Source organism: Chrysochloris asiatica, unplaced genomic scaffold, assembly GCF_000296735.1.
Source record: "Chrysochloris asiatica unplaced genomic scaffold, ChrAsi1.0 scaffold00116, whole genome shotgun sequence".
NCBI lineage: Eukaryota > Metazoa > Chordata > Mammalia > Afrosoricida > Chrysochloridae > Chrysochloris > Chrysochloris asiatica.
Window position 1 is genome coordinate 9,467,365 of NW_006408634.1, and position 23,184 is coordinate 9,490,548.

General features: G+C 42.8%; 1 protein-coding gene across 1 annotated transcript in view; it reads right to left on the bottom strand.

The window, feature by feature from the left end:
- SAE1 (SUMO1 activating enzyme subunit 1) overlaps window positions 1–21,929 on the bottom strand; it is an 88,841-nt gene extending 66,912 nt beyond the window's left edge. Inside the window, exons 1-2 of the mRNA XM_006868240.1 lie at window positions 21,765–21,929; window positions 1,030–1,141 (exon numbers count right to left, since the gene is read on the bottom strand). Coding sequence (XP_006868302.1) covers window positions 1,030–1,141; window positions 21,765–21,868 — 216 coding nt within the window. The 5' untranslated portion in view covers window positions 21,869–21,929. The remainder of the gene's footprint in view (window positions 1–1,029; window positions 1,142–21,764) is intronic.
- Between the last annotated feature and the right edge of the window lie 1,255 nt (window positions 21,930–23,184).

Genomic DNA, 23,184 nt, shown 5'->3' on the forward strand with positions numbered 1-23,184 from the left:
TCAGCTATGCCAAGAAATTTAGAAGACAACTATCTGGCCGACTGATTGGAAGAGATCCATATTTGTGCCTATTCCAAAGAGAGGTGACCCAACGGAATGTGGAAACAATCAGGCAATGTCTTTGGTATCTCATGCTGGTTACTTAGCATGAAACAAAACCTCAGATCATTTCATGCGGAAAATTCCCAAGTATAATAAACATGACAATACAAGACTTTAAGCTTTTCTCTAAAACAGAGACATTGTTTCTGGAATTTGCCTTAAAATATTATGCACAAAAAAGAAGACATATAAAAGAAGCCAGGTAGATGGGGTGTCAAATATTCTTTTATCTATACTTAAATTTTTCTATAAAAGAAATTAAAATATCATATCAAACCAAACCCACTGTGGAGTCAATTCCGGCTATGCTAAGCAGTCCACATATAGTCTCTCTAATCCTATATTAAGGAGCACTGGTGGCGATGTGGGTTTAAGTATCAAGCAGCTGACCACAAGGTCAGTGATTTAAACCTACTAATCACTCACAAGAAGAAAGATGAAGCTTGGCTTCTCTCATAAAGATTTACAGTCTCAGAAACCCCAAGGAGCTGTCCTATACTACCCTGTACAGTTGCTATGAGACAGAATTGACTCGATGGCTGTGAATGTTAGGTGCCATAGAGTCAATACTGAGTCATGGAGATTCTGTACACAACAGAACGAAACACTGCCTGGTACCTACACCAATTGTTGCTACACCTGAAAACATTGATCAAAATCAGGTCCTGAGACACCATTTCAATGCACATTAACTCTTTAGGTGATTGTGAGACGCACACTGGAAAAGCTCTTCTCCAAACTTCTCCACAATTCTCCAAGGGAGACGTCATGACTCCACGTGACAGACAGGCCAGTGCACCAAGGTGAGGTGCGGTGAGGCTCATCTGGTCACCCCATTAGGATGTGGGTGAAGGCACAGCATAAGCAAGTGTCCTGTTAAGGAGAGGGAGACTGAGTTGGCGAGTAGTGAGGAGATTGGATACTCACCTGTTCGTGGTCCAGCATGGTCAATCCTTTCACCCCTGCCAGGATGAGGTTCTTGGCAATTTCAGCCCCAAGGCCTTTCATGCCGACCACAAGTACCCGGGAGGCCCGCAACCTGTAAGGCAGACACTATTAACTTGGTAATACTGGAGCGTGAAAACACCCAGAATCCTAGGAGAACAAACCCAGACACACAACTAACAGGGAAATAGTTCCGGTTTTCCTAAATACACTGAACCATCACCACCTCAAATCTAGGAAAGAGACCAACACAGAACACGGTGCAATGCTACAGTATTAGTACTAGACCACGAGGTCAATTCAAAACACAAGGTTGGGAGGTTCAAACTCACCAACCGCTGCTTGGAAACTCTATACAGGGTTGCTATGAGTTGGAACTGACTCGATGGAACTGATTCTATGGACTTAATAACAATTGTGCCAGGCTGCTAACTGCAAGGTCAACAGTGCAAACCCACCAGCTGCTCTTTGGAAACCCTATACAGGGTCACTTTGAATCAGAACCAACTGATGGCAAGTACAAGAACAACAATGCCAGTAACCCTTGTGAGGGTAAAAAAAGAGGGGTGACTACTTACCCATAGTCCCTGCACCTCCAGCTTACATCTGGGAAGGGAGACAAACAGGCATATGTAGTATGTCAAGCAGGGTAAGATTAAAGATGAGTGAGGATGAGATTTTAGATACAGTGGCCTTGAAGGTCTTTCAAGAGAAGCAATGAACAAAATAAAAAGAGGGAGGAACATATGGCTATTTTGGGAGAAGGACATCTCAGGCAGAGAAACCAGCAAATGCAAAAACCCAGAAGGGGAAGTAATTACCATCTGCCAGGAACAGAGAAGCTAAAGACAAAGAAAAGAATGGGGTAGACAGAAACAGGGTACACATCAGGAAGACCCTCACAGGCTTCAGCACAGGATTCTGGATTTTATGGAAAGCCAAGAGGTGTGTGTATACAGCAGAAAGTGACGTAGTTAAGACAAAAATGAATGGTTCCTTGGACTAATACAGTAACAGAAAAGGTGGTGAGAGAGTACTCTTTGTGGCATTAAAAAGGGTGTGCTGGGAGATAAGCACTGGGCTGCTAACCGCACTAAACAACAAGGAGGGCAGTTCAAACCCACCAGCCATTCTCGGAAACCCTGTACAGCTATGAGTTCGTACCAACTGGACAGCACTAAACAACAACATTAAAGGAAATAGTTCTAGCTTGATGAGGCAAAGCCCAATCAGAGAGTGGGCTCTCCCCAAATGTTTGACACTGTAGCAGGATAAGCACTGGACTGCTAACTACAATGAATGGTTCAAACCACTACTCAGAAACCCACACAGACTGGAAGCAGATTACCAGGACTGCCTGAAAAGGAGTAAGAACCATAGTGATTCTGCTAACTTATGAGGTGATTCTCTCCAATTACTAAAATAGTTTTAATAATGATGGGAACTTACATAGACTTCTGATTTCCTTTGTTGCTATGATCAAATAACAGAATTGAGTGAGTTACAATTTTAACATTCTTTCTATCACAGTCCTATGCCTGGGTCTCAGCCTCTCCACTATTATTCTTTATGTTGTTAAGTACCATTAAGTCTATTCCAATTCATAACAACCCTGTACAGAGTTTCCAAGGAGCAACCATGTGGTTCAAGCTGACTTGCAGTCCTGGTGAGTCTGAACTGTCATTGTTGTTGTTGTTAAGTGCTGTGGAGTCAGGGTTTCTGAGGCTGTAAACCTTTGTGGGAGCAGAAAGCCTCATCTTTCTCCTGTGGAACAGCTGGTAGTTTCAAACTGCTGACCTTGCAATTCGCAGCCCGATTAGTAACCACTACGCTACTATGGGGCCCTTCTACTGCCTCCCAGACTTGGCAAATATGATCTTTCGAATATATGACTCCACTTCACTAGACTAGGAGCTCAGTGGTGGTGGTGGTGGTGGTGGTGTGCTGTACAGTCGGTTCTGACTCACAGCGACCCTATATAGTGTTTCCGAGGCTATAAATCTTTACAGGAGCAGAAACCTTCATCTTTCTCCCGCAAAACCTCTAGTAGTTTCGAACTGCAGGCCATCTGATCAGCTGCCCAACTCATAACCCCTACGCTCCCAGAATTTAATAGTCTACCCAAAATATTCAAATCCACTCAGGAGTGCCTTGGAAGACAGGCATGGCAATCTGCTTCCAAAAGGTAACAGTCTTGAAAACCCTGTGCGGTCCTGCTCTGCACCCATGGGGTTGCCAAAAATCAACAGATGACAAAGGACAACCATAAGAGGGGAAAACTGACACAAAGATGGACAGCACACAACTAAGGTAAATAACAGAGGTGCTCCCATTGAACAGTCTCTTGTCACAGATTGACAGCATTATCCTAGTAGGTGGAAAGGAAGCGCTCCAACTTCCAGAGGCCTACCCATCCTTGGAGAACTAGTACAGATGCTGCATAAGTAATGTTTCTGACAGGAGCACAGCGATCAAAGTTCAGCCTTTGACATCAGAAAAGTTGAGCCAGTACCTGCCAGGTATCTGCTGTAACTAGTAGTTTACAAACCCTCCCTTCACCTGGCCCAGACACTAACATCACACCTGGAATGCAGAATTTCAGCTTGCACGTGTCCTTTCAGTGTAAGTAACTGCGTCTTTTCTTGTCTGGCTGTTTGAAGGCCTTATACAATTAGCACGACCCAGCTCTTCTCCAGGAATCTCTGCTTCAAATACCACTCATCACCACCACTCCTCTGCACACATTCACTTCTTCTCAGGCCCTGTGCTCCTAACAGAATGACACTGCCAACACTAATGTCCTTGGAGTATCGAATCCTGGCTTGGGCACTTGCTAAATGAGTAACTTGGGCAAGCTTCAAAACCTCTTTAAACTTCATTTTGTTCATCTGCAGAATGAGGATAATTCTGACTCCACTGTTGTTTAATCCCAACAACCTGGTAAGATGTGTGTGCGGAAGCTTCTAACATAAAACAGATACTCAGTAAGCATTGCTTGAACGTTCACATCACATCTCACAAAGCTGGAACTGGAATATGCCCTCTCTGCTTCTTTAGGCCTAGTGAACCCTTCCCCCAATTTGAGCACCCAATTCAAATGTCATGTCCTTGAAAAGTCCTTTATCATGGCAGATACCAGGGAGCACACCCGTCTGTCTTGAACTTTACCAGCAACTGCCACCTAAAAAGGCCTCTGACCAGATGTCACAAAGCAAAGAGGCCTTTCCAGGAGCCCCACACACCTAGATGGCTCCACAGATTCAGACTGCATCAACAATTTTTATTCAACCACCAAATACCATGTTTATCTTTTTTGTCCTCAATCGTGTAGGAATCTTGGTTTATTTATGCTAGATTTTATAAACAGCACCCAGGTGCCATCAAGTCAATTCCAACTGATAGTGAGCCCATGTGACACAGGAGATTTTAGGCGTCATCTTTACAGACTGCCAAGTCTTTCTCCCACAGAGCGGCTGCTGTGTTTGAATCACTGACCTTTCAGTGAGCAGCTGAGGGTTTAACCATCATCAGGGCTCCTTAGATTACAAGAAAAGCACTTGAATAATCCTTTTAAGACTAAATTACTTTTTGCTTTGGACTTTTTGCTGAAATTATGTGTCATATAGTAAAGGAAAGCATTTTGGATGAAATGAAAAATATTCTTTGAGGCAATAAAGATTTTTCTAACAATTAGTGTGGGATGCATATATTCCAAGGAGTCTCTGGTGCTAGAGCTGGTAAGATGCAGCCAGATTCTTCAGATTCACACACATTTACGAGCCCCCACAAGATGGCAGCATGCACTAAAAGTGGGATGTTGTTGCTGTTAGTGCCAAGGAGTCGCTTCCAACTCATAGCAACTCTGTATAGCATTTCTGAGCAGCTGGTGGGTTTGACCCTACTGTGCCACACCAGGAGTCCAAAAGTGGTATAACAGCTTCTTACTAAACCCCAGAGGTGGAAAATGTAGGTGGACATGTATGTCCCACGAGTCATGAAAAGGAGAAATAGTACCTGGTATATTGTTATCGCGTGTCAAGTCAATGCCAACTCATAATAAGCCTGTTTAGTGTTTCCTGTATAGTGTTTCCCAGAGTGTCTGGTGGGTTTGAACAGCCCAACTTTATAGTTAGAAGTCCAGTTTATCCTACAGCACAAGGGCTCTCTACACCTGGCATATGTTGTTGTTGTTAGGTGCCATCGAGTCGGTACTGACTCATAGAGACCTTATGCACAGCAGAATGAAACACTGCCCAATCCTGGGCCAACCTCACTACTGTTGCCACACTTGAGCCCATCAATGCTGCCACTTGGCCAATCCATCTCATTGGGGGTCTTTCTCTTTTTCTCTGACCCTCCACCTTACCAAACATGATATCCTTCTGCAGCGACTGCTCCCTCCTGACAATATGTCCAAAGTATGGAAGATGAAGTTTGGCCATCTTGGCCTCTAAGGAGCCCTCTGGCTGCACTTCTACCAACACAGATCTGTTGGTTTTATGGGCAGCCCATGGCACTTTCAATATTCTTTTCCAACACCATAACTCAAAAGCATCAATTCTTCTACGGTCTTCCTTAATCACTGTCCAGCTTTTGCATGCATATGAGGTTATCAAAAATACCATGACTTGAGTCAGGTGCACCTTAGTCCTCAAGCTGACATCTTTGCTCTTCAACACTTTAAAAAGGTCTTGTGCAAAAGATTTGCCTAATCCGATACATTGTTTGATAGTTGATAGTTGATCCAAGAAGAATGAAATCCTTGACAACATCAATCTTTTCTCCGTTGATAAGAATGTTGTTTATTGGTCCAGTGGTGAGGATTTTTTTCTTGACATTGAGATGTAATCGATAGGCTGTGCTCTTTGATCTTCATCAGTAAATGTTTTTTAAGTCCTCTTCACTTTCAGCAAGCAAGGTTGTATCATCTGCATATCGCAAGTTGTTAATGAGTCTTCCTCCAATCCTGATGCCACGTTTTTCTTTATATAACCCAGCTTCTCGGATTATTTGCTCAGCATACAGGTTGAATAAGTATGGTGAAAGAATACACCCTGTCGCACACCTACCTTTCTTAATTTTAAGTCATTCACTGTTCCCATGTTCTGTTCGAACAGCTGCCTCTTGGTCCAGGTACAGATTCCTGCTGAGCACAATTAAGTGTTCTGGAATACTCATACCTCATAATGTTGTCCATAGCTTGTCATGATTCATACAATCGAAAGCCTTTGTGTAGTCAATAAAGCATAGGTAAACATCTTTCTGAAATTCTCTGCTTTCAGGCAAGATCCATTGGACATCAGCAATGATATCTCGCATTCCATCGCCTCTTCTGAATCCGGCTTGAACCTCTGGAAGTTCTCTGTCAATGTATGCGTGCAGCCATTTCTTTATTATCTTTAGTAAAACTTTACTCGCATGGGATGTCAAAGACACTGCCCGATGATTTCCACATTCCATTGGGTCACCTCTCTTTGGAATGGGCACAAATATGGTTTTGGCATATAGTCAGCATTTAATAAACATTATTATTAAATCTAAGGAGCTCTGGTAGCGTAGTGGTTATGATCCGGGCTGTGAACCGCAAGAACAGCAGTTCTAAACTATCAGCTGTTCCGCAGGAGAAAGATGAGGCTTTCTGCTCCCATGAAGATTTACAGCCTCGGAAACCCTGTATAGGGTCGCTATGAGTTGGAACCAACTCCACGGCACATAACCATCACCACCATTATTAAACTTGTGCCAACAAGATGGATTGGCAAAGTGGCAGCAACAATGGGCTCAAGCATAGCAATGATTATGAGGCTGGTGTAGAACTGGGCAATGTTTTGCTCTGTTGTGCATAAAGTCGCTATGAGTCGGTACCGACTCGACAGCACCTAACAACATTATCAGGAGGAGGGATCAGTCCCTGGAGAAGGACATTAAGCTCGGTCAAGAAGAGGGTCAGCAAAAAAGAGGAAGACCTCCAATAAATGGATTAGCAAAAGGGCTCAAGTATAGTGCAATTGTATGGTGCAGGACCAGGCAATGCTTCGTTGTGTTGTGCAGACGCTTGCTGTGAGTCAGAACAGACTCGATGGCACCGTGTGTGGTGCTGTGGGTTTCATCCACAAAATCAGTGGATCAAACTCACCAGATGCTCCTTGGAAAACCTATACATGGAGTACCGCTGTAGGATGAACACCAGACTGCTAGCTGCAAGGTCAGCAGTTCAAACCTAGCAGCCACTCTTCAGAAACCCTACTGTTGGGGACCGCAAGCACTGAGATGCTGAGGCCCTGTGTCATGGACGAAAATCCAACACGAAGGCCCCGCGCTCAGGATTGCTAGCCAGGGACCCTGAGGGCCAAAGGAAGTGACGTCCTGATGTCCCAGGTTCATTGGTTTTTGTGAACTCACTGGTGGGCTACCTCTGTATAATTTTGTTTGGTCTTATTTATTCATTCTATGCTTCTAATTCCAGTAATTGTAGCTTCTGAGAAAATGGTTTCTTATGTGCCTCTCTTAATGTGTCCACTGTGTTGGCAGTGCGTAGGGTCCTGGGAACAAATCTCTCTGAGGAACAAGCTCTGGCCATCTGGCAAGCCAAGTCCAAACTGCTCTTTATCAAGTTATTCAGTTATGTTTGATATTAACTTAATACATGAGCTCTTGATATCCATGTACAATATTAAAACAAAAGCCTTTTCTAAAGTTGAGGCCGTAAAAGTTCCAAAGGCAGGTTTGCTGGGGAGAATTCGACCAGGGTATTCACTTGATGGCACATAACAACAACAATTCACTCAAGGTAGATTGGTAAATTTCGGGAGTATTGTTTAAGGAATAATAGTGGCAAGCCACTTCAAACTGTCCCCAGGTGTAACCCATTAACCTGGATGTCCTCCTTCCTCCTGAAAGCTTAAGCCAGGTTGCTGAAACAGCTTGACTCCCTTCAGACCTTTCAAATCCTTTTCACCTTTTCCCATTAGAGATTAAGTGCTATAAGTATGTTAATTAGCCTTGAGAAACCTCACATGGCTGCTTTAGGATTTAAGCCTAAAAAGTAATTTATAACAGTTTGCTTGAATTTTTGGAAAATTAAGACTGTTAGATCATTAAGACAATTTGCGATGTATATTTTAGAATTTGTTCCTGTAAATCATTGTGTCCTGTTTTGAATGATTAATCACATTTCATTTCTGTACCTTGTCTTAATAATCACCTTCTTCCTTTGTGTAAAATCCCTTCCCTGAAATAAAAGACAAATGCAGACGGAATCCTGCATGCATTACTGCTTGCAGGGCCATGCTGCTTGCCATGCAGGATCTGTCTGCCTGTTTTGCATCCACTCTGGTTTTGGAGTGTCTCTTTTTTTCTCTCTTTGCGTCTTTGTGTATATTCCTTTTCTATTTCATTCGCCGCCAGATCTCCCTATTTCGTGAACCAAACTTCCCTGTCAAGGCAGGTCCCCGACACCCTACAGAGAGTCAGAACCAACTTCACTACATTTAACAACATAACAACAATTACTCTTCATACTCTCCCTGACTTTCCCCTCTTGCCCCTTGCAATTCAGTCAGAGATCTTTTTTTTTAACAATAAAATAGCATGTTTTACTGAACTGGAATGAGAGAAAGTTAGTTGAAGTAAGACAGAGGAACTCTGTCTTGTAAGAATCAAAACCTTGGGGCTCCATAATCATCTGCTATCCACTCAATGTTGTACCTATGGTTAGAAATGTACATGATAGGAACTCCAGGGATCTTCTGGATTCTTTCTTTAAGGTCCTGGTCAACTGTGGCCACAATGTAATACTTGTGCTGAGTTCTCTCTGTACTAAGCAGTCATCTGCGTAGGTTCCTTTGTGTGTGCATGGTAGTCGTTCAAATCTTGGATCCTTGGCAATCCTTAGAGTCACTAGATACTTCTGCCCCAACTTCTCAATTTCAGCCAATACATAGTCAGTTATACAAGGGACACATCTGGCATATAGATAGTTCATCACTGATTATACAAGGTCCAGTTTGGCTTTAATGGAGAAGTACAGGAAGGGTGTTGAGAGACTTCTCTTTCCTTGAGTGTGCTGGGATCTCTCTTCTTTCTTTTTAGGTTTTAACCTATCTTTTTCTTTAAGCCGCTGACCTCTGAGACTAAGCATTCACTTCATGGTCGCATATTTCCTTGTTTTCTTTTGCTTCCCCATGTTCACGCCACACTCTTCTCAGTCAGAGATCTTTTAACACGTAAACCAGGACTCAAGTTAAATGCTTTAGAATCATTCTCAAAACCCAATACCATCAAGCCAATTTCAGGTGTTAAGTGCTATTGAGTCGGTTTCAACTCATAGTGACCCTGTATAGGGTTTCTGAAATGACAGATCTTTACAGGAGCTGGTGACTAATCTTGCAGTTAGCAGAACAATGCTTAGCCCACTGTGCCACCAGGTATCCACTAAGTCACCAGGATCTTAACATGGAAAAAAACAAACAAACCAGAACTAAAATTACCAGAGAAACATGTTCATGGTAAAAATATAAAAAAAAAAAACAAATGAAGACAAAAATTATCTATTATTCTACTATTCAAAGATGTAGTGTCAATAATTTGATTTTAGCCTCAGAAGCCCTATACAGGGTTGCTATGAGTTGGAACCAACTGTATTTGCCAAAATGGTGTTTTACCATATCATTTGAAACCTAGTTTTCATCCCTCTTACTTAGTAAGAAGTGGTCAATGTTTTCCCATGACAATAAACCACCACAATATATATAGAAACAGAACAAAGCAAACCAAATCACCACATAATTATGTAGCTCTTCTGCTCAAAGTATTTTAAAGTTTCCCATACAACCTCATTACCATGGGCTTGATGGTCCTGCATCTCATCACAGTCATGTCTCTGTTCTAGCTTGACTGCAACTGCCTTCCTACTGACCTAGTTTCTAGAAAACATCGTTTGTCTTACATGCACACGCGCACACACACACACAATCAAACCCACTGCCATCAAGCCTATTCTGACTCATAGCAACAGCAGGTCCTAAAATAAGTGTTTGTGGATTTGATCTGCTTTTCCCTTCTTAGAAAACCTTGGTGACACCATGGATAAAGGCTGGTAGTTCAAACCCACCAGCTACTCTGTAGGGAAGAGCTGTGGCTATCTGCTTCTGTAAAACTTATAGCCTAGGAAACCCCATGGGGAAGCTCTACTGTGGCCTAGTGGGCTGCCATGAGAAGGAATCTACTGGACTGACAATGGGTTTGTTTTGGTTTTTCTCCAAACAGAGAGGAGTCCCTGTATGGCACCTCAGAAGACAGGCCTGGCGATCTACTTCTGAAACATCACAGTCACTGAAAACCCTATGGAGTACAGTTCTACTCTGACATATGTGGGGTTTTGTAAACTGGTTTGTTTGCTTCTCAGAAAGAAATCAGAGCCTTTACACATCACAATCTTTGAATTCACAATATACAGTGCAAGTGAAGTCAAAGTCACCTTTAAAAATATGAATTATAAATTCTGAGAATCTACTGTGGGAGGAGCCATACTAAAATCTGGAGACGTCCCTGAGGCCATAGGAGCTTTAGTGTTTTCAGGACCAGAAATCTTCAGGCAACTGGGATGGAGTAAGCCAGGAAAATGTAAGCAAGATAAGACACAGCAGAAAAGGCAATGGTATTTCAATCTATGTATAAAAGGAAATCATTGGAAGGTTTAAAACCAAGGAGTGGTATGATCTGATTTTCCTTTTTTTAAAAAAAATCAATTTGGCTGCTGGGTATGGACTATGAAGAGTGGAACAGGGGAGATCTGTGAGCTGAGGTGGTCTAAGAGAGATGCCGGCAGGTGGACTGGACTACAAAATGAAGAAAGATGGATGGATTAGGGGAAAAGTTTGAAGCAGAGTCAGCAGAAGTTGCCAACAGATTGGCAAATAAGCCTGAGGACTGGCTCTCTTGAAAGCAGTCACCATCTCCTCCTCTTTTCAGGTGTTCAAATCCTGGCTCTGTCACTATTTACCCTAGGGAATAATAAAGGTACCTGTACTCTCAGGGTTGTAAGGAAGAGTAAACATTAATATTTGTAAAGCTCGAAAGAGCAGTATCAGGCAAGTGGTAAGCACTAAATTAGCAAAATAAATGGTTAGCACTTCCTCCTAACCCTCTAAAACTCATGCTACTAAAAAAGGAGTTTCAATCCTCCTGGAATCTAGATTTCTGGCTTTCATGAAGCTGAGGTAACCCACACAGGCCACTGACCTTGGTGGTCCTTTTGAATCTTGAACCTTGAAAAATCTGGTTCCTAAAAAAGTCAGGTTTGAGTCAAACAATGGTTCAGACAGACTAAGAAAACGGATTTGTTTTGGGTGCTGTGTTCTTTGAAAAATACAGTCAGTTTTTTGGTTGTTTTTTTAATGTTTTACTGTGAATTATGTGGTAGTTTACATGGGAGAACATTAGTTTTACATTCATTCTATCATCTATCATCTCATTGCCATGGTTACAATCCCCTCCATGCATCATCAACCAACCAAAGGGTATACCCTGCAAGCCTGCCCCCCACAACCCCCTGGTCTTCAGCACACAGTCCCTCTCCCTCTCTGGATCTCAAGTACCCTACCGCTCCATGTCTCCACGTCATAGTCTCTGCCTCCATCTCAGGCATCACTATACAGTCAGTTTTTGGAAATACATTCCACAGGTCAAACTAGGAGGGAGGTATTTTGAGGATAAATCAGTCATCATTTTATCCTGTCTGACCATAGATTTGTTTATCAGTTCTATTCCCATCTTTTTTCCTTGGTTTAATAATTTTGGAAGTTCTCTTCTTCAGATCATTTTTGTCCCTCTAGTGAAAATGTTGCCTCAATTTGCAAAATCATATATTCAATAAACTCCCCAATCAATTTCTCTTACCAGTTTACTATGCTTAAAAAAAAAAAACTTTTTTATTGTGAACTGGTTGAGAGTTTACAGAGCAAACCAATTTTCCATGCAACAATTCAAATGCATCATGTCACTGATTGCAATCCCCAAAATGTAACATCACTCCACTACTTCCAACCTGTTCCCATTCCTCTTCCTCTCCCAACCCTTCTGACCTTTCTCCTTGGGTCAATGTTGCCCTTTTGATCTCAAACTGTTGATTATTCTAAGGTGTGCATAACTCCAATCATACAATTGGCTTCATGTGATTTTTGTTTAAACTACCCTATTAGGAGCCTTCCTTCAAAGAGAATTTGCTAATCACTGAACAGTACTTTAGAACTAGAGTTTTATTTCAGCTTTCACTGCCTTGCAAATCCACAAAGGGAGCAAACAGGGATTATTATCTCATTTACAAATGCGGAACCCAAGACACAAAACTTAAATGGCTTGTCTAAACACACAGCTGGTCTAGCTTCAGAACCCATACAAGCAACCACTAGGCTTCACAATGAAATAGCGCAGGTACCCAGCTCACTTCCAACAAAAAAAGTAAATCGGTCCTATGAAGTTTTCCATAAGCTAACTTGTCAGAAAGCAAAAAAGGAATAACCATTTATTTGTATGAGAAAAAAAATATTGAAGCTTCCAGATCCAAAAAACAACCTACCAAATCATACCAAAAGCCCTTAAAGCCTAAAATAACACTAGCGTATTCACACCGCTCAATGCTAGCTCAGCTGAATGCTGAGGTGCTGAGTGTAGTGCCCTGGGAAGGAGAGTGGTGACACCATTCTGCATGGGCTATGTGTTGCCTTTTTAACAGTACGCTTCAAAACAAATGCTGAATGCTAGTTAGTGAAAATCCTCTTCAGGTTATCTTTCAGTTAGTGAAAATAGATACTAGGTCTTTTCCTAGGTCTTTCATAAAGGAAAAGTGGTGGAAGGTGAACTTTCAAAGAGTGGGGATTTTTAGAACCTCAACTGCAAAGATGTTTAAGTGTTTCTTAAAATGGATATCTGGCCTTCATTAAAAATGACAGCTTTCAAAATTTTTATAACCTACTCTTAAAACCATTTGGACACAGCAAAAGCTATATAGGGTTTCAAAGGAGGGGTTGGTGAGCTTGAACCGCCGACCTTGTGGCTCAAACAGACTTTGCAGTCCAAGTCCAGCACATTAGCCCACAGTGCCACACAGGACTCTCCAGTAACTACTAGCTGTCAAGTCAACTTGACTCATGGTAACCCCATGTGTGCACAGCAGGACAGTTACAAAGGGTTTTCAATGGCCGATTTTTCGGAAGTAGACTGTGAGGCCTTGCTGCCTTAGGGTGGACTCGAACTTCCAACCTTTCAGTTAGCAGTTGAGTGCATTAACCAGGCACTCTAAAATCCCCATCATTAATTGCTACAACTGGTGTTTATATGAAACAGTAATTATTGTTGTGTTGTTAGTGCCCCCCAAGTCAATTCCAACTCATTAGAGACTTTATAAGGTTTCCAAGGAGCAGCTGGGGGGGGGGGGCTTGAACCACCGAGCTTGCAGTCCAGTGCTTACTGTACAGTACCATACCAGGACTCCAGGTTGTTGTTGTTGTTAAGTGCCATCAAGTCAGTTCAAACTAATAGCGACCCTGTATAGGGTTTCCAAGGAGCAGCTGGTGAGCTTGAACTGACCTTGTGATTCAAACTGACTTTACAGTCCAATGCATTAACCCACAGCACCATCAATTCAGTTCCCTACTCATAGAGACTCTACATGTACAGAGCTGAACAGCTCTATATGATTTTCAAGGCTATAGCGCTTAGAAGCAGATGGCCTCGTTTGTCTTGTGAGGTACCCCTGGAAGAGTTCAAAATGCCAACCTTTTGCCTAGTAGTTGAGTGTTTAACCATTTCCACCACTCAGGGACCTTTCTGGCCTCTAGTATTTGTACAAAAAGGAGATCTGGTGGCACAATGGTTAAGTGCTCTCCTTCTAATGAAAAGGTTGAAAGGCTGAAGACGAGGTAATCTGCTTCTGTAATGATGGCTGCCCTAGAAACCCTATGGGGCAGTTCCACTTTATCCTATATGGACCTTCTGTCGGAATCAACTTAAGAGCAGTTGGTTTGGTTTTGACATGTACAAAGGAGTCTTGGTAGCACTGTGGTTACATACTTAATTGCTAACCAAAAGGCTTGGTATACGAATCCACTCTGCAGCTCCACAGGAGGTAAAACTAGGCCATTTGCACCCATCAATATTGTTGTTATGTGCCATAGAGTCAGTACAGACCCACAGTGACCCTGTATAGGGTTTTCCAAGGAGCAGCTAATAAGCTTGAACCGCCGACCTTGTGGTTCAAGCCGACTTTGCAGTCCAGTGTTATTAACCAGGACCCCATCAATATTACATCCTAGAAAGCCCTGTGGGGCAGTTCTACTCTGTCACATAGCATATGCTATAAGTTGCAATCAACTTGATGGCCCTGAACAGCAGTAGATGATGCACACAGTATATGTTCAGTCACTTTTATGGCAAATGCATGCCTATGGCATCCTCTGAAATTCTTTCTAACAGCAGCAGTGTTGAGTAAGGAATATATGAAAACGGTGAAGTGTTTGTAGTCCCTTTTCTGTAAAAATCAAAATTCCAGGGCTGTTGAGAGCCTTTCAAGATTTAGTTATAGTCACACCTCCATCTTTCACGTGGAACTTAAGGCCTAGAAGCTATGCGACTCACCTCAGGCCCTAGAGCTAGTTAGAAGAACTGGGAGCTAAACGGAAGCTTCCTGACTTCCTAAATGCCTACATACTTGTCAAGCACTGGCAATAAAGGCTAGTCAAAACCTGTATCTTAATTACTAAACCTTGATAAAGTACTTGCCCTCATGGAGTTTATAATCTACTTCCCTTTTTCCAGTCACCCTCCTTTCCTCACTCTTAGATACAGGATAAATAACTGAGTGCAAGAAGACAAATTAGGCATGTCCATGCTGTGACACAGGCAGTACAAAAACTGCTGGTACACATATTCTGAGAACATACAGAGCAGCAAGAGTGAATATTCATCTATATGTTCATTTGACTGACGGAATGAACTGCTATGATAGAAAATGAGCTGTCACGGAAACAATGATGAACCTGAAGCTGGGGACTTAGACTCAGGTCTGAGTTCTATTTACTTGGTGTGTGACCTCGATAAAGAGCCCTGGTGGTGCACTGGTTAAGTGCTCAATTGCCAACCAAAAGGCAAGCAGTGCAAACCGACAAGCTGCACCATAGGATAAAGATGAGTCTGTTTGCTCCTGTAAAGATTCACAGCCTTGGAAACCCTATGAGTTGAAACTGATTCTATAGCAATGGATCTAGTTTGGATTTGGTGACCTTGAGAAAGTTGACTCCCTTGCTGTATGTCATCTGTAAGACAAGATATGCACCAAAGCAAGAAATGCAAGCTCACCTACTTACAGGGGTCAGGCAATTACATAGAAGAATGAAACTGAACTGATGGAGACCAGGACAAAGGGTGAATGCATGACTAGTGTAAAAGATATCCCCACGTTGGCTCCAAACGATGCGGATGATATCCAAACTTTCTAATTTCCAAGAGAAGCTAGAAATCAGAAACTGTATGCAAAATCTCTAGACTTCTGGAGGGAAAAATATTCCCAACTTCATAAGATAAAAGGATTGTTCACATTTTACCATATTTGTTTCTTCCACATACCTAGTGAGATATATCATAACACTAGCATGCTACTCCAAAAACAGGGCATTCTCCTTCCTAAAAAATAATCCTCAAATTTCATGTAATGGGACCAAATATTCAAATTACCTGTATTGTTTTTGTTTTCTGTTTTTAACAGAAGTCTGTCCTTCCTCCCTCCCTCCCTCCCTCGCTTTCTTTTGTAAAACAAGACTCAATGAGAGTAAGGATCACAAATTGCACTTGGCTGTTTCTTTAATTTATCTCTTTTCATCTAAAACCATGCTGGTGTGGCATTGTAGGATAAGCAATGATATGCTAACCACAAAGCTGGTGGTTCAAACCCACTAGTCGCCCCTGGGAAATCCTAGCTAAGGTAACTGTGAGTCAGAAGTGACTCAGTGGCACACAAGGACGACTATCTAAACAGTCCCTCCACCTGTGTTTTTGCCATGACTTCTGAAAGAGAAGCAAGGCAGCTGTCTTACAGAATGCTCCACATTCTTATCTTAGTGTCACCTCAATGGTGCCCTTTCATTTGTCCATTTGTTTCCTCAAAGTGTGATTAGAGTGAAACATTTTTGGCTAGAAAACTTTATAGTTTATAGACACAGTGAAGCTGTTACTTCACCACCTCAGAAAGCATGTGATATCACTTCACCCCAAACTTAAGTGGTGCTAAGTCCCATTCCTTGGCTGAGGTGATGACCACTAGATTCTCCTTTTATAAGAAAGGTACACTCACCTCTTCTCATGAGTAAGTGATCAGTGGGGGGGAATCTGGGTCCTGTGTGAGCCTCAAGGTCCCCAACAACCTTCCACAGAATGGCTTTAGTATATTTATCAGAATCAATTCCTTCATCAGAAGTTGCAAAGGGCATTTTCTAATGTAAGATTATTTTTTAATTTTTTAGTAGAAAAGACCATTCTCCTCTTATTAAATGAGGATGACCAACTGTTTCTACTTAAAAGATAAAAGAGGATACTAGAGGCATGAACTCCCAAAACTACTGCCCTGAGATAACCTTTAAATCTTAAACCAAAAGCCTTCTTAAACGAAACATTGCTTTAGATCTTTTGCAATCTATTTAGGGGATCAAACTGACAAAAGTAGCTCAAAATATCAGAAAATTTAAGGGGCAGGTGAGTTTATGCTAATGAGAGAGGAACAACTCAGAAAAGGACATGCAAAACTAGAAGAATGCAATCACTAGCACTAAATTATACATGAGCAGTTAAATTGGTGTATGTTGTAACTGCTGTGTATTGTTAAGTACTGTCGAGTCGGTTCCAACTCAGAGCAATCCTGTATAGGATTCCAAAGGAGCGGCCGTTGAGTTTGAAGAACCTACTTTGTGGTTCAACCGGACCCTGCTGTGTATTGTAGTTAAGTGTATAGGGTTTTCCAAGGAGCAGCTGGTGAGCTTGAACCGCTGACCTTGCAGTTCAAACAGCTTTGCAGTCTGGCACATTAACCCACAGCGCTACAAAAGAGACTTTTAAAAATTAACTTGGAAAAGCAAAACAAAACAGGATAAATACTTAATTCATTCCTTCTAATTACCAATGTTCAGAGTAGTGAGGCGGCATAATGGTGACCTCTCCAAAGGTTACAAAAAAGTTTTATTTCTCCTTTATTTGAATAATACCTTTGCCCTTATAGATTTTAGGTTATTCAATATTTTTAAATGAAAAGAATTTTATTCTTATTCTTTCTGATGTCCAAACTGCCCAAAATTTGGTCAATATTCTAGATTTTTAAAAGATGGTAACTAATTTCAAAAAAATTTAAAACATGGGTGGGTGATATAGCCCAATATTTAGCCTCTAAACTGTTTAAGGAGTCCTGGTGTGGCGCTGTGGATTAATGCACCAGATTTCAAAGCTGAACTGTAAGGTCGGCAGCTCAAGCTCACTAGCTGCTCCTCGGCAACCCTACAGAGGGTTGCTATGGTTTGGAACCCACTTGACAGCACTTAATAAAACAACAATAAAACTGTTTGAAGAGTCCCTGAGTGGTGCAAATGGTCAAATGCTCAACTACTAGTCAAAAGGTGAGCAGTCTAACCCTCCCAGAGGTACTTCAGAATACAGGCTTGGCAAGCTGCTTCCAAAAAGCTTTGGAAACCACATGGGGTCGCCATGTGTCAGAGTCAACTCTCCAGCAACTAACAACAGCAGACTAAGTTCCTTGAAGGAGGCCTTTACTCTTACTCTCCCTTCCATCTCTCCCACAATCCTGGTTCAAGATCAGAGTAACTCAAAGCAAAACAGGAACTACAATGCCATCAGCTGATTCCTAGGTCTTCCATTTCACAAAGTAACCCTGGCTCTCTACTCCACTCCTTTGTCCTAGCCCACCTGGCACCCCCGTATAGAAGCAAGTCAGTTCACTTTGTGGAGCCTTCTTTTCCTTGCCTCTTTGCTGCTGTTGTTAAATGCCATTGAGACAGTTCCAACTCACAGCGACCCTGTTATAGGGTTTCCAAGGAGCAGCTGGTGGGCTTGAACTGCTGACCTTGTTTTTAGCAGTCCAATGCTTTTGCTTATTCTACAGCACCAAACCAGAATTCCCTTCCTCATCTGTGTTGTTGTTTAGTGTCATCAAATCAGTTCTGCCTTTCCTATTCCAGAGAGCTGCTATGATACTGAAATACTGAGAGCACTTTAATAAACTGTAAAACTGTCTACAAATTAGAGACGAGTAATTTCCAGCCTCCTAGTTCTCCAAGTTGTCTCCATTTCCTCAGAAAGACGCCCAGGAATTCCATACCCTATGATTGGCCCCTTAGGTCTACTTCCCTTCATTTATGATTGTTTCTCCGATCAATCAATCATTCCTATTCGTCTGACAACTCCCTCACTACATTCTAGTTTAACCTCACAGATTCCACTCCATGTCAAATAAAGCAATATGCTGTCCCAACGTCTTGGATGAACCCTTCTGGTATACTTAGAATCTCCAGAACACTTTAGGACCTCGTACTACCCCAATCGGTCTAAGTCCTCGAAATTTCCTCCAACTCACCTAAATTCTTTTTTCATCCCTTTAGGAAGATTTAAAAAAACAAAACAAAACAAAAATCTACTGCTGTCAAATAGATTCCAACTTACAGCGCTATATATCAGGATCGCTCTCCCTAAAAGCAATCATTCCCACCTAAGTCTGGAAAAACACTCTCATCATTTAATTACTAATCTTTTATTTCAGGGAATCCTGGTGTGGCACCGTGGGATAATGCTAAGATCAGCCATTCAGCTCACCAGCCGCCCCTCAGAAACTCTATACAGGGTCACTATGAATTGGAACCAACTGGTGACACTTCACAACAACCTTCACATCAATGCTTTCGAGTGCTCCCTCCCATGTCAGAAGACCCTCTAAAACTGAGATAAGCCTGAGGTAATCCCCAGCACTCACGAAGACATTCCAGTAGCTCCCAATCTCTTCAATTTAAATTATCTGGCCTGCTCATCTCTACAATTCCTTTAATTGATTATTCTTAGATCCATTCATCATTTTTGACCCAAAGACATCACATAAATGCCCACACCTCTCCTATGAACTTGACCACTCACACATTTTCACTTCAATGTTTAACTAAATCTCAAACCAATACCAAAAAGAGAACAGATTCTTCCTTCAAAAACCTAGTCTTCACAAAAACCTGCATGCTAAGAACCTTGGAGTCATTCGTAACTTCCTTTCATCAAACCCTTCAGCAAATTCAGCAGTTTTACTCTATCTTCAAAATATAGCCAGATATACGAGTATATTTGATGCCCCCAGCCAGAGTTCTAAGCCACCAGGTCTCACGTGGATTACTGCAGCTGTCTCCAATGGAACCTAACAATAACTACTAACTGAAATCTGTATTTCTACTTCTGTCCACTTAAACCTACTCACTACTGGCAAGAATGATCTTTTTTCAAAGCAAAAATCAGACATTACTCCCACTCTGTAGACACTCCAATGGTTTCCCAGCCCACTTAGAATAATAGCTACTCTTCACCCAGTTAGGTCTAGCCACCCTACTGTGCCTGATTTGCCAAGGGTGCTCAGGCCTCCAGGACTTTGCACTCGTGGTCCCTCTATGCAAGGAACACTGGTATCACAATGGGTTGAGTTGAGCTAACAGGACGGTCAGTGGTTCAAATCCACCAACTCACGTGTAGACAAAAGATGAGGTAGTCTGCTTCCGTAAAGATTTACAGCTTCCAAACCCTGCAGCATAGTTCTACTCTGTCCTATGGGGTCACTGAATCAGAATCAATTCAACAGCAACGGGTTCTGGGGGTTTTTTTTTTAATTCTTTTTTGGTTTTCTGCTTTATTTTTCTCATTAGCACCTGCAGTACTTGATATTACATACTATATGCAGATAAGCACCAACTTGCAACGTATTTGAGTTACAACGATCTGAATACTGCTGTCTGTAGTTTTTTTACTGGCCTATATCTTACCATTAATAATAAAGCGCCCTGGTGGTGTAGTGGGTTAGTTGTTGAGATGCTAACCTCAGGATCAGCAGTTCAAACCCACCAATCACTCTGAGGAAAAAAGACAAGGCTGTCTGCTGCCGTCAAGATGTACAGCTCAGAAACCCCCAATAGGGTCACTATGAGTCAGAGTGACTGGACGGCAGTGGCTTTCTATCATTAATAATGTTGCAGCATGTCATTTGCTGATGTCATCATTCTCAAATGTTCTTTCCTCACAGATGTCCAAGAAAATGATTTACTATTCAAAACACCACGATGAAGTAGGCAATATTAAAAACTATAAATGTAAAGAACTTTTTCTTTATTCAACTTTTATCAGAACTGGTTTAAGATGTAGTCGTGGGAAGGGAACCCCATCTTATGTGAGGGTTTATATTTTCCCCCCATCAGAATGTAAGCTCTGTGTTGGTAAGAGACAGGCTCCATTCACTGATACACTGTTGTTGTTGTTAAGTGTAGTTGAGTCAGATCCGACCCATAGCGACCCTATACAGGGTTTCCGAGGAGCAGCTGGTGAGCTTGAACAGCCAACCTCGCAGTTCAAACAGCTTTGCAGTCTGGCACATTAACCCACAGCGCCACACCAGGACTCCAATGCCTAAAACGGTACCTGTGGCAAGTGCTCAATAGATACTAATTGATGGATCCAGCATCCCTTTCCTGTTGTTAGGTGCCATCTGAGGGTCAGTTCTAACTCTATCTACAACAGAACAAAACACTGCCCGGTCCTGAACCATCCTGACAAATGCTATGTTTGAGTCCACTGTTGCTGCCACTGTTAATCCTGGAGGGTCTTCCTCTTTTTCCACTGATCATCCACTTCACTCAGCATGATGTCCTTCTCTAAGAACTCATCTCTTCTGACATGATGTCCAAAGACTAAAAGATGATGTCTTGCTATTCTTGTTTCTAAAGCGCACTTTGGCTGTGCTTCTCTTTCCTGTTGTTGTTGTTAAGTGCTGTCGAGTCAGTTCTGACTTCTAGCGATCCTACAGAGTTTCCGAAGAGCAGCTGGTGGGCTTGAACTGCCTATCAATTCATCCACTTGAGGTAACATGTTCCAAAACTTCTCAAAAACCCATATTCTTTCAGATTAGCCCACCCCTCAGAACCCACAAGAATGTCCATCCATGTGACCAATCTCCCAGCAGCCAGCACCCAACAGGTTCCCACTATGTAGGAATGAATGAATGAGTGAGTGAATAAATGAACGACACTCCCCACGCCCTTCATCCTTCTCTTGCATCCCGACTCCCTCTTAGGCCCTAAGCCTCCAGAGCCCTGAATCCTACCGAGGAATTAGGTTTGAATCCTCCTGATCCCTTGGGGCTTTATCCCCACCCCCACCCGCATCTCCCAGTTCAGAAGCCCTCAGTCCCTCGAAACGGACCTCTCACCACCTTGGCCCGTCTCCGCTTCACAGACCTTCCCGAAACGTCATAAATCGACGCTTCTAGTCTCCTCAAGCGTGCTACCATCCCCAGTCACATCATTCTCGCCCCCTCACTGCAAATTAGAGCCTCCAGTCCCCTCAGGTCCGCGAACGCCTCACCCCAGACGCCTCCCCTCCGCGTCCTCCCTCCCGCAGGTCTCGCAGGCCGCACCATCCCTGACCGTTTCTGGGCCTCCAGCCCCCAGAGGCGGATCTGCCGGTCATACTGCGCCGCCTCCTCCTCACTGATGCCGCCGCCGCCGCCAGTTTCTTCCTTCTCCACCATGGCGCCGGCTTTCGCTGCCTCCAAGGAGTCGCGCTCAAGCTAAATGCTCACGCTAACCCGCTCCGCGCGCCGCCAACCGTCCGCCGGCCGCGCGCCCTAGCTGGGTCTGCGCCTGCGCTGGATGGCCGCGCCTGCGCAGTACCTCATTCTCGGATTCAGCCGTCTGGCTGACTGGGAGCGAGTCTCAGCTAACGTCGCGGCCTTCCAAGTCTGGAGGGTGGGCTGGCCGGCGACTGCCTGTCACGTGACGGAGGTCCATCCTATTGTGGCTAAAAATGACTCCTTCCATTAAGTCCTGGTGTGGCACTGAAGGATAAGCACTCGACCACAAGGTCGGTTTAAGCCGCATGTGGTCATCTTTCAGTTTATTTAATTCGGCAAGTATTATAGAGCCTCGACTGAGATCCCAGCATTGAGCGTGTTTTAAAATAAAGTGGGGAATAAAGAAGACAAAGCCCTATTCACATAGGGCTTACATTCTATCGGGGATTGTGTAAAGAAAAATAACATACAATTCAAACAAAACATACCTGGTTGATGTCTGGTGAATTCCCACCCATGGAACACCACGTGTTTCAGAGTAGACTTTCACTCAATAGGATTTTCAATAACTAATTAATTTTATTTTTGTTCTTGTTGTTAAGTGCCATCCAGTCAGTTCCAATCCATAGCAACCCTGTATATGGTTTCTGAGGAGCAGCTGGTGAGCTTGAACCACTGACTTTGCGGTTCAAACCAACTTTGTAGTCCAACGCATTGACCCACTGTTGTTGTTGTTAAGTGCCATCGAGTCGATTCCGACCCATAGCGACCCTGTATAAGGTTCTGAGGAGCAGCTGGTGAGCTTGAACCACCAACCTTGCAGTTCAAATGGCATTGCAGTCTGGTGCATTAACCCACAGCGCCACACCAGGACTCTAAAGTAAAATTTCCAAGACTTTCTTCCTTGGTGCTGCTTGGTGGATTCAAGTCACCAACATTTTGATTAGTAGCTCAGTGCAAACACAAACAACAAACCCATTTGTGTCAAGTTTGGCTCACAGCAGCCCCATGTGTTAAAATAGAACTGTTCCATAGAGTTTCATGCCTACAATCTTTACAAAGAAGGAACCTGGACTTACAAACCCAAAAAAACAAACTTGAGTCAATTCCAATTTACAGCAACTCGGTAGCAACCCTATATAAGGTTTTGATTGTTAAGTGCCTACAGTTCATCCCGACTCATAGTGACCTTGTATAGAATTTCCAAGGAGCGGTTGATAAGTTTGAACTACTGACCTTGCAGTTCAAGCTGAACTTCTTGAGTGCCTATCCTG